The sequence below is a fragment of the Cicer arietinum genome, chromosome 2 (genome assembly GCF_000331145.2).
Source record: "Cicer arietinum cultivar CDC Frontier isolate Library 1 chromosome 2, Cicar.CDCFrontier_v2.0, whole genome shotgun sequence".
NCBI lineage: Eukaryota > Viridiplantae > Streptophyta > Magnoliopsida > Fabales > Fabaceae > Cicer > Cicer arietinum.
The window spans coordinates 6,015,877-6,027,813 of record NC_021161.2 but is presented as its reverse complement, the minus strand read 5'-3'; the positions used below and the strand labels follow the sequence as shown (position 1 = coordinate 6,027,813).

General features: G+C 32.2%; 1 protein-coding gene across 1 annotated transcript; it reads right to left on the bottom strand.

Annotated features, from left to right (window-relative positions):
• Positions 1–2,392: 2,392 nt before the first annotated feature.
• LOC101506048 (5'-adenylylsulfate reductase-like 5) lies at positions 2,393–11,465 on the bottom strand. Its single transcript, XM_004489640.4, has 4 exons — positions 10,946–11,465; positions 3,794–3,975; positions 3,361–3,485; positions 2,393–3,194 (listed from the first exon to the last, which is right to left on the bottom strand). Exons 1-4 carry the CDS (start codon positions 11,111–11,113, stop codon positions 2,788–2,790), a joined length of 882 nt encoding a protein of 293 aa, XP_004489697.1. The 5' UTR covers positions 11,114–11,465; the 3' UTR covers positions 2,393–2,787.
• Positions 11,466–11,937: the final 472 nt, after the last annotated feature.

The following is an 11,937-nucleotide window of genomic DNA, read 5'->3' as shown; positions in this document are numbered from 1 at the left end:
ATCCATAAAATTAATTATCATCTTTAATATAATGTAAAAAAATTCGAATAATAATTTGTTAGATTATATAAAATGATTAAACTTCTCTTGTGATAAAATCATACTTATTTTTTAAAATTAATTATTAAGATTTATTTTCTTAATCAAATATCTAATTTAGTTGTCTTTTTATTGTCTTTTTATTGTTTTTTTATATTTTATAACATTTCAACTTTATATATTTTAAATTATATTTTAAGCTAAATAGCACACGCGGTCCCTTAACTTAATTTCAGACGTTTTAGTCATTTACCTTTTTTTTTCTTCTTCCGATGGTCCTTTATTTTAATTTTAAGTGACAATTTAATTATTTATGTTTTAAAATATCAACAATGTTATCCTTTTTTACAAAAATTCAAAATTCATTAAAATTTTCAAACAAAATCCATAAAATTAATTATCATCTTTAATATAATGTAAATTTCATCAAATACATAACTCAAAAATTCAAATAAACTCATATTTTCATCTCCGTCAACATCAAATTCGTCAAATAAAGAATGAAAATATGAATTTATTTGAATATTCGACTTTCGTTGGTATATTGTTGCATAGCTTTTTAGTTTACTCAAGCCCAAATCCTTATTACATCAAGTGGATAAGTGGATGCATAATATTATTAAGAAATTAGTCACAGTTTCTTGGCATCATGCATAATATTATTAAGCTTCTTTGTTTTGTATATCCTTTTAGGATCGATCACCTTGTTGATTCTTATAATAAAAGTTATTTCTCTTCTTCCATGTTAGAGTTTAATATTATCTAGGCTTTTAATCTTTGTTGTTGCTCTAAGATTGGTCCTTTGATTGTTGAGGTTGTATGGTGCTCTCCTAGTTGTGGTTGGATAAAATATAATTATGATGAGGATGTAAACGCTACTCTCGAGCTTGCTATTTCCATGTGTATATATATAGATTATAACGGTGCTACCTTTGGTTGTTTTAGTCTCTTTATTGGCTTTTCCTATGTTTTTCATGTTAAGCTTATTGATGTTATGATTTCTATTGAAATCTCTCACTCTAAAGGTTGGCAAATATTGTGGTTGGAGAAAAACTCTCTCATGGTTGTTTTGGCCTAAAAATCCCCTCATATCGTTTCTTGCCAACTTTGAAATTGTTGGCTTAATTGTCTAAATATTGTGAAGATGATTTCTTTTATCATTTCTAAATATTGTCCTTTTGTCTATTTCTTTGAATTTTGGCTTAGTCTCTCCAAGTGTTATATTTTTATTTTATTAATAATATTTGTTTAAAAAAATAGTCATTCACTTCTTCTGAATCACTTCTCCAAGTCATTTTACTCCCTCCTTTATTTAAATAAGTTATTTTTACACAAATTTAATGTTTTTCGTATTTTATCTTTGATTTTGTTATTTGGAGACGAAGGTAGTTGTCATCATTATTAGTGTCATCTTCACTCATTAAAAGACTACAAGACTTTTGATTAATTTGGACAAATCAGATACCACATATAATCAATTTGAATATAAACACTTGAGACACACCTCAAGTTCCATACTTTCATCTTATAAACACTACTAGTATATGATATTCCTCATATGTGGGACTTCTTTGTTTTTCAATTCACAACAACACTTAACTCTCATTAATGTCATCATTATTATCAACAATCTTCCATTAATATCATCATTATTTCCAACATGATTTGTATTGTGTCTTTAACTACGTGAAAAATGAAGAAAAAAAATTTACAGTTGAATTTCAAGATTAGATCTTAGCTGAATTTAATCCCTTTATTTTTTTATCTTTGTAATAGTGTTTTGTTTTGTTCTGATGAAATATTACTTTTAATTAAAAAATGTTATACTTTTTATAAAAAAATTATTGTTATTATTTTTTAAAAAAACCATTATTGTTATTATTTTAAAAGCCACTTTCTTCATGGATTTGGTCTAATGAGAGTGGGTTGAGAATTTCACATTTAGCTCTTACAAATGTATCTATAAATTGAAGACATTGCTGAACTAATAAACCGACATATAACATGAAATTCAGGATCATAGATGTAATTTCCACCACTCAAATGCTAATACGACCGATGCCATATTTCATGAACTATTTACATTATTTACCTAAATATCAATATTCCCTCCAAATATGTCATTTGCGATATTTAATTCTCTCAATTTATTTATTTATTTATTTATATCATCAATAAAAATTAACTACTTTTTTCACTAATGTAATCTTATTTATTATACGTTAATTCATCTAACATTGCATAACTATTATTAATAAAAGTATTTTGGTATATAAAACTTATTTTATAATTGAAATCATCACATTCACAACTCAAATGAAACACGAAGGAAATAATGTTTGTAATTCCCACATTCAAAAACTAACGGTTTCTTTTTCACGACTTGGAAAACAATGGTGTTTGTTGTGCTTCAAATTGCTTGTGTACGAGAAGAGGGGACGGGGTTCTGGGAAGGATGCTTATATATTACAACTTGTGTATATAAATTCATTCAGAAACAACTAATTTACACAAAAAAGAAAACAGTTCTCAAATTTACATGCTTGTTCCTTCCTCCCATAAACCAACTCAAACACAAATCAACATTTGGTTATTAGCTCTACAAACAAAATTAGCAAGAGTGAGAGAGAGAGACTATGTGCTGCCAAGCTTCACCTGCAGCTTGAGGATATTTTATCTGATAAAAGCAAACTCTTAAACTACCCTCATAACGACTTCGTAAGGTTGTTAGTTCAAACCTTGGAATTATTATCTAGCTGATGACGATTCACCAAGAGAAACAGAAGCCAAGGATGAAGCCCAAACCCGTGCACTTCTTGCCCTCTCATGAAAATTCCTGGTCTTGCATAGTCCTAGCTTTGTCCAAATCCTCCTCACATCAATTACTTGAAGCACGCGTCCCATCACTTGACTTGTCTCGCCGAATATTTGCATGTTCAAATGAGGAATACATGAAACCCAAAATGCTCGGATACGTGATACGATCTTGGGAAATACAAAAAGAAGTATCCTCAAACAGATAAACATCACAGAGAACACTAAGTAGGGTTCCCTTCTTGATGTTTCTTTGAGTGATAAACCCATCAACGACTTCAGACTAGAATTCTCATCGCTGCTTGGTTGACCAATAACAATATTACTACTTGCTTCAAATCCTGAGAGGCACACAGGTAAATGAAGGCATAAGCTTACATGATACGCCTATTATCAGGCAGTAAAGTTTCTAGGACTTGACGTTGAGTTGTTACTTACTCCAAAAATATGGATGTCTTAAATAATAATGAATTGTAAATTTACAAAAAAGAATCAAGATATGCTTACTTGTGTTTCTCTCGTAAAATTCCAATATTGAGAGAAAATTGTTTGGACCGCCATATCTCAACCTTGATGTCTGGTTCAACAATACTATTGCAGGCAAGCTATGGATCCCATATTTTGAATATAAGCTGCAAAATAAAGCAAATGTAGACATCAATAGATATTAATAACAATATCAACAGATATTTATAACTGTAGCTAACTGAATAGTATCAGGGTTGGTCCAAACATTTTGGAGACTCTGTTCTAATCTTAAAAGTTTGGCCCTTGATACTCTTAAAAAATATTTTTAACCATTTTAGAGGCCCTCATATTGCTGAATCAGTATGCTATATGTCCAAAACCAAGCAAATATAGCATACAATACAACACAATAAATTGAGTTCATAATTATTATTCAGGAAATTAAACATAGAAGCAGGGATAGCTTAAAAACCTTGGCAAAGCTGACGATTGCTCAAGAACCAAATGCTCTATTTGAGGAAACATGGAACTAAGAGTTTCAAATTTAGGAAGCATTCTGCGTGAAAATGGGCACCAGGAAGCATAGAAGAGTATAGACACACACTCGATCTTCTTTCTGCCAGATAGAACTTCGTCTATGAAATTTCCATTCACCTGATTAAATCAAATGAAAAGTTAAATACTGTCATTGGGAATCAGAATATGCAAACTGGTATTAGTCAGAAAATCATAGTTACATCTATATAACTATTTGCTCAAACTATGAGGTTAAACTCTATATCACAAAAATGTAATGACAATAGAAGGGATCAGCTCTATCACATTCAATAAATTAAAAAAAATGCATGCACGGTACATTAAAAGAGATCATTTTCTGGAACTCAATAAAAACCCATTTAGTTTAAAATTCAGATATCAGATAAAAGATAATATAATACTTAAGAATTAGAGTAAAAATATTTTATGGAATTGAAATATGTTGGCAATACATCAGAGATATATATATATATATATATATACACTAGATTACTAAACAACCAAATCCTATTAGTACTAATATATAACTAAATTCCTATTAGTACTCATATATAACTAAATCCCTACTAGTACTCCTATACAACTGAATCCCTTGAGGGATATAAAACAGAAATAGATTTTGACACTCCTCCTCAAACTGATGAACAGGTGTTCTCCATTCCTAGCTTGGACACAATTCTTTCAAAGTTGTTGTTGTTTAGCCTTTTAGTTAGAAGATCTACAAGGTTGCCTTGGGAGGTGACATATGGAGTGCAAATTAGACCATTGCCGAGTTTTTCTTTGATGAAATGTCTATCGACTTCAATATGTTTGGTTCTATCATGCTGCACTGATTATGTATTATGCTAATAGCAAATTTATTATCACAATAGAGTTTCATTGGTTCATCCCACCTTATCTTCAGTCCTCCAAAATGATCTTCAACCATAGTAACTCAAATATCCCTTGTGTCATTGCCCTAAATTCTGCTTCGGCACTGGATCTGGATACCACACTTTGTTTCATACTTTTCCAAATACAAAACTCCATCATAGAAAAGTGCAATATCTTGTGTTTGACCTTCTATCTATAATTGACCGTGCATAGTTAGCATCAATATATGCTTCAAGACCCACATTTCCATTTCGTCTGAACAAAATTCCTCTACCTGGGATTCCTTTCAAATATTGCATGATTCTGATTGCAGCTTGCAAGTGTACCTCTTTTGGTTGGTGCATGAATTAATTGACTAGACTTACAGCAAAAGCAATATCAGGTCTAGTATGTGATAAATATATGAGTCTTCCAACTAATCTTTGGTACATTTCCTTGTCAACTGCAACGTCTTCTACATCTCCATGGAGGAAGGCATTTTTTACATCAAATTGAAGCAAGTTCCAACTATAATTAGCTGGTAGAGTTAATATCACCTTTACGGTATTCATTTTTGCTACCAGAGCAAATGTTTCCAAGTAATCCACTCCATACGTTTGAGTAAATCCTTTAGCTACCAACCTTGCATTGTACCTCTCAATAGACCCATCAGCCTTGTACTTTACAGTGTATACCAACTTGCATCCTACAGGTTTCTTTCCATTTGGTAGAGGGACCAAATCCCAAGTACCATTCTTGTCCAGTGCTTCCATTTCCAAGTCCATGGCTTGTTTCCATTTCCTCTCAGACAATGCTTCAATTAGAGAGGTAAGTATAGTGGTAGTGTTCAGATTTGTGAGAAAGGCTTTATGGGTAGGTGAAAATTGTTCAAAGCATAGGTAGTTGGATAAAGAGTAGAGTGGTTTATTGGTACAAGTTCTAGTATCCTTCCTAAGTCCAATTGGGATATGAAGGCATAAGTTGGTGGGGTGTTGGATTCTAATTCCTGTTCATAGAAAGATTCATAGATTCGATCACTAGAGTTTGAAGTGTCAAGGGAAGTTACCTCATGTAAGGTCGAATTGGAGTCATCGATGTGAATAGATTCAGGAATGACCTTTGTTCTTGTATATACTAGATTTTTTTCATATCTTACATTAGTGTCATCATTTCCATCTTAACATTGTCATTTCCTTTATTGTCATCTTTTTTAAAATCAAGTTCAGTCTCAATTTATGGTTCAAGAGTCAACTCAAAAAGTAGAAAAGACTCATCTTCCTTACTTGTATTCTCCCCCTGAAGATGAGTTTGACCAAAGAAACTTTCTTATTCGTGGAAGGTGACATCTCGAAAGACAAAATTTTTGGGATGGTGGATGATAATATTTGTAGCCCTTTCGGGTGGAAGAGTACCCGATAAAGACACATTTTAAGGCGGTAGGATCAAGTTTCTCTCTACTATCACTATGGATATAGACAAACGACGCACACCCAAATATTTTGGGAGTAAGATTACTACTGGTGGACACATTAGGGTAGCACGAGGTCGACAGGGCCTCCATGGGAGCTTTGCAGGCAAGGACACTAGAGGCTAATAGGTTTATGAGATACGATGCAGTTAAAACTGCCTCTCCCCAAAATTTCTTGGGAGCTTTATTTTGAAATAACATCGCTCGAGTTTGATCTAACAAGTGCCCATTTTACCTCTCAGCAATCCCAATTTTTTTGGGTGTTTTAACACATGAGGACTCGTGAATAATGTCCTCCTTTTGACAGAAAGAATTAAGTCTGCGATTAAAGTAATCTTTGGCATTATCAGACCTAATCCTCTTAATATCCACTCTAAATTGGTTTTTTATCATGGAGAAGAACTGTACAAACACTGAACTGACTTCAGATTTTTGTTTTAGCAACAAAACCCAAGTAACTCAGGTACAGCCATCAATAAAGGTTACAAACCAACGGGCCTCTGATATATTTGGAACATTAGAGGAACCTCATACATCAGTATGAACTAAACAGAATGGATCATTTGGTTACTAACTGGAAAAGGTACACGTTTGTGTTTAGCAAACTGACACATCTCACAGTGAAGATTTTTCAAGAGCGAAGGAAACGACTATTTTATGACTCTAAATGAAGGATGACCCAGGCGACAGTGGTACAAAATGACCTTGTCCCTGTTGGTCTTTATAGATTCAGGGGGAAAAAAAAGTGGTGGTATTATTGAATAGGTTTGGAGGAAGATTTTGATTATCTGAGTAATAAAGACCATTCCATTCTCTAGCATTACCAATTCTCCTACCTGAATTCTTGTCCTGAAAGATGCAAGATTTGATATAAAAAACATTACATGATAGGTCTTCTGTTAATTTTTGTATGGAAATTAAGCTAGTGGACAATTTAGGAATATGAAGGACATTTCTTAGAGTTATGGATGAGTTTATCTGGACATCTCCTTGACTTGCTGCAGATAGAAGGGTACCATATGATGTGGATATTTTCTTGTTGCTAGGGCAAGGTGAATAAGTGGAGAAGTGTGTTACGGAAGGGTGTCATGTGGTCAGTAGCTCCAGAATCCAGTGTCCAATATTGGTTATAGGTTGTATCTAAAGCATTAAGTCCAAGGGTGTCATGTTGTGTGAGCTTCAAATGACCCAAAAACGAAAGTGCTCCGATCAAGAAGTGAACCCCCAAAATGAAATGAGAAACGACCGATCTACAATCTGGTTGAAAACGGTGCTGAACGGAGGTCTGAAAGGCGGTCAAACGGATGTGAACAAGTGTGATATTGAACACACTATGGTAGCAAATAGGCCAAAAAGAAATCTCAAGTTGTCGCAATGAAGACAACAAAAAGGGCCACAATGAAGGTGGCTAAGGTTTCAGGAAAAAAAAGAAACTGCAATGAAGGCGACAGATTTATGCGGAAACGAGACTCCCAAAAGACCAAGAGCTCTGATATCATCTTAAGAATTAGAGTAAAAATATATTTTATTGAATTGAAATATGTTGGCAATACATCAAATATATATATATATATATATATATATATATATATACTAGATTACTAAACAATCAAATCCTATTAGTATTCATATATAACTAAATCCCTATTAATACTCATATATAACTGAATCCCTATTATTGTCATTTTCAATATGGTCCGGTTACTTTATACATTCAGCTAAATCATTTTGCAATGAAGAATCAAGGGCAATTATGAATTTAAATCTCCCTACCCCCAATATAATATTTAAGACAAGAATTTCCTTTTCTGATTAAGTTCTTTGGAAGCTACAATTAAAACAAAAACAGACAAACAATGAAAATCTTCACCCATCACTTTCCCATAATTAAAAAGGTCTTTTGGAAAATTGAAGAACAAGTTAAGAAATCCCATATGGGAAAGAAATGGATTAATTGATGACTATATAAGCAAAATTGCAAATAAACCTAATAGTTTAAGGTTTAAGATCAAATTGTAATGACAAACCCACAACTGCAGTTCCATGCTAAGCATATAGAAAATGAGACCCCCCCTGGCATATTGGACTTGACAAGATATTTGGCCTAACCCAATGAATTGGCAGTGCGTCCAAGAAAGAATTTTAAAGTCTGCGAATCCAGGTTGTTGTTAGTCAGGCATTAGGTGTAATGGACTAGGAATTTGAGTATTATTCACAGTGAATTTTCTCTTGATTTCATTAGTGGAAGCCTATCTATGGTTCACTGTTGGCTTGACTATGTTAAATTTTGTGTCAATTCCTCTTACTAACTTCAGCTGTTCGCCTACTTCATTTACTAGGTACCTTCATTACCTACGCTTCATGCACACCCAAATTGACTAGTTAAGGCTGCCCTCGTGTCTCTTTATTCCTCAACAAATCTCCCCTTCTGTCAGATATTTACTTTCTTACCTTTGTTCTCCCTTTCTTCCTGAATCCAGTAAAACAAAGCTTCAAACTATCAACTCAGGTTGGCAGACATGGGGGCCACAGCAAAAATAAAAATTATAGGAAATAAAAGGAAGGGAGACAAGAGTACTTTTGGCAATAGAGTGAAAAGTAAACAGCTACTCTAGGATAGAATAGCATGGATGGCTCTTTGATTGGCCATCTACCCAATGAAGAGAATAGCAGCAGTGAAGGTATTATGCAATCCTGTTCCTTTAATTTTATAGTTTTAGAAAATCAGATATCAGACAACAGAGAAAGCATTTCTATTTTATTCTTAGGATGTTATTTTCCTTTCCATCATTCGTGTGATTTTCAAGATGATTAACAACAACAACGAGACACTAGAACAGAGGGAACTTAACTAAAAAACAATTAATTATGTTCATGAACTGAAAGTAACAAAACATACTATTACATAGAAAGTGACATTTTGGGTCAGTCTTCTAGTCGCCACTGACATGTTTTGCAATACATACAATTTTAGTTAACTATGGTAATGGCACACTGACCAGGTTGTAAGGGCATACTGTGAGCGAGGAGATCAGAGAAAAAATGAAGGGGGATAGGAAAAATAAAAAATCATTTAGTTTAGCTACTATCCAGTTAAAAGGAAGAAAGAACAATCAGAACTCACAGCCCACAGTTTAGGAACAGCTTGAATACATTTGCTCGTGAGAACAAAATGTTTAATCTAGGGTAATAGGAAGACATCTAATACTTCTTTCTGTAATCTGAGCATCTTATAAACTTCACTAACTTTAAACAGTGAGCAAAGTATGAATTAGAAATTAATAGATTTCTCAAGAGATCTTAATTTTATTACATGCATATCACATTTTCAAGTATAAGGCAGAAATTACCTTGAAGAAATTGGATATTGTCAATTATTTGTTGTAACATTAGGACAGGGTTTAACATATCATCTGTTTTCTTAACTATAAACAACATATTTTATTGTTGTTCGGTTGTTTGTGTACCTAATAATGGTTTAACGACAAGCTGAACTAAATTGAATACATTACAAGGGAGTACAGTTGCAGTGTGTGAATCACTTGATTAAAATAATCAAAACCTTACCTATTTTCTTGACAAAGTATAATCATTTAAACAATTAACAGCATTTTATTTGCCACAAAATGGTTCCATGTACTGCTTTAATTAAAGAGCTTAATGGAAATGCACTTTCGAATATTTTTACACCAACAATGAGAACCAATCATAATATTCCTGTAAACCTATATTGTAACCGTATTTTAAAAAAAGATAAACTGCAAAATACTCGATTCTTATTGGATGTGATTGTTAAACCAATTTACACTGTAGGTGCATATCCTCTTATCTCTTAATAAAATCCACAATCTTAAACTCACAATAATTATTTCTCCAAAACGTTTTTTTTTTCAATCACAAGCCAACTTCTGCTTTTGATTCCAGAAGGTCCAAAAAGACTGGCCCTGATATACCAATTTAGACAAAAATCAAGAACATTAAAATATACTATACACGGTTGGTGTTAATCAATTTTACATTGACAGTTAATATGAAGTATGAACAGTTGATCTTATAATCTCATCTTATGATTGTAACTTCTATCAATTAATAACTATATATACTCAATGGTCCCTGTTACATTCAGTTTAAAATTATTTACACCGATCCTGCATGGTCATTAAACCCAAATTCAAAACAGTTTATTAATTGAGTCCAACCAATAAAGTAATGTGATGGCTACCCTCCTCTAAAGTGGAAAAACAAAAAAAAAATCTACAAGGACCAAGAAAAAGACAGTACAATGAATTTAATCGTTTGCTATAAAATAAAATAAAAACAGTTCTGAAAAAACACAACTAAAAAATTACATTACACTATACCAACATTCATTTCCTTCAATATATTTACAGTATTCTCAAATTTACAAAATCATCAATTTTCAAAAACAAAAAAAATGAAAAACCTAATTATTATCATCCACTTTCACATAATAATAAAAAATTGAAACAAAATCCAATAATAAATCAAGGAATAAAAAACATAAATAATCTAATTATCCAGAAATTAATTTAATCCAAACAACAGCAACAAAAAGAAAAAAAAATAAAAAAGAAAAGGCAACCAGTAAATTGATTCAAATCATGAAATTACTAATAAAAAAAGATAAAACTCATGAAATTAATTTATTGAAACAACGACAAAAAGTAACTATCAAATTGATCCAAATAACGAAAAGTACATACAAAAAAGATATAAAAAAATGAAATTAGGGATAGAAAGAGGAACCTGAAGCGGTGGATTAGATTGGATGAAGGTTGGGCACTGAGATTGAAGATTAAAGAGAAACGACGAAGGTTGAGGGATGCACACGGAAGAAGACGAAGAAGATGCTGACGTGGATTGAAGAATAGAGAAAACAGTTATGGAAAGAAGAAGGAGAAGCGAAGAAGCCATAGAAGGATAGGGAAGGTAAATAGGAGAAGAAGGTGAGGGTAAAACGGGAAATTAAAAAGAAAAGGGGTTTTCGGTGTTGTTGTTTTGGGTTGTGAGGGTGGCGGTGGGTTAGTTGGATTTGGTTTTGTTTAATTTAGTTTAGTTTGGTAAATTTGATTTTGATTCGATGGTAAAGAAAAATGTGAAGATTTGAGAAAGAAGCTTTTCGAGCTCGTAATTCAAATTGGAATAAATGAATCATATATTTTGATTTATAATCTATGGTTGTGGGTATGGCTATCTTTTTCTCTCTCTTTCCGACGTTTAGATATACTTAAATATTTTCTATAACCAGAGTGTGCCTCGTGTGTGTGTATTTGGGTTTTGGACGAACCATTGGTTGGTTATTGTATTTTTCAATATTATTCCTCTCTTTTTTGGTCAACAATATTGTTCTATTTTTTGTTTGAAAAATATATATATTCTAAGCACTACTAAATGGAATCATGATATGGAAGCAACTTTTCCCACTTTTAGTAAGGCTAGAGGTCCGTTTTGGCCCAAACCCTCAATCTAGTCCAAATTACGAGTCTAATATAAAGGTTTAATTTTGATCATCTATATATATAGTTTGGTCAATTTACGAGTTGACGGTTTGGTCAATTTATGGATTGACAGTTTAGTTGGAATTTATACAGTTTGATTCAATTTATTGATTTTTATTTTTTAATAATGAGAAGAAATAGAAAGTTTCATAAAACAAATTGACAACATCACTTTTAACAAAAACTATAACATTATTAACAAAGATAAACTCACAAATAATATAAATCTAACTTACAAAA

Excerpts from the sequence above, each read along its gene's own strand:
- LOC101506048 (XM_004489640.4), bottom strand. The coding sequence starts at position 11,113 with ATGGCTTCTTCGCTTCTCCTTCTTCTTTCCATAACTGTTTTCTCTATT. Across the intron at positions 3,976-10,945 it reads AATCTAATCCACCGCTTCAG|GTGAATGGAAATTTCATAGA; the intron begins GTTCCTCTTTCT and ends TGATTTAATCAG. Across the intron at positions 3,195-3,360 it reads ATTTTACGAGAGAAACACAA|GATTTGAAGCAAGTAGTAAT; the intron begins GTAAGCATATCT and ends TGTGCCTCTCAG.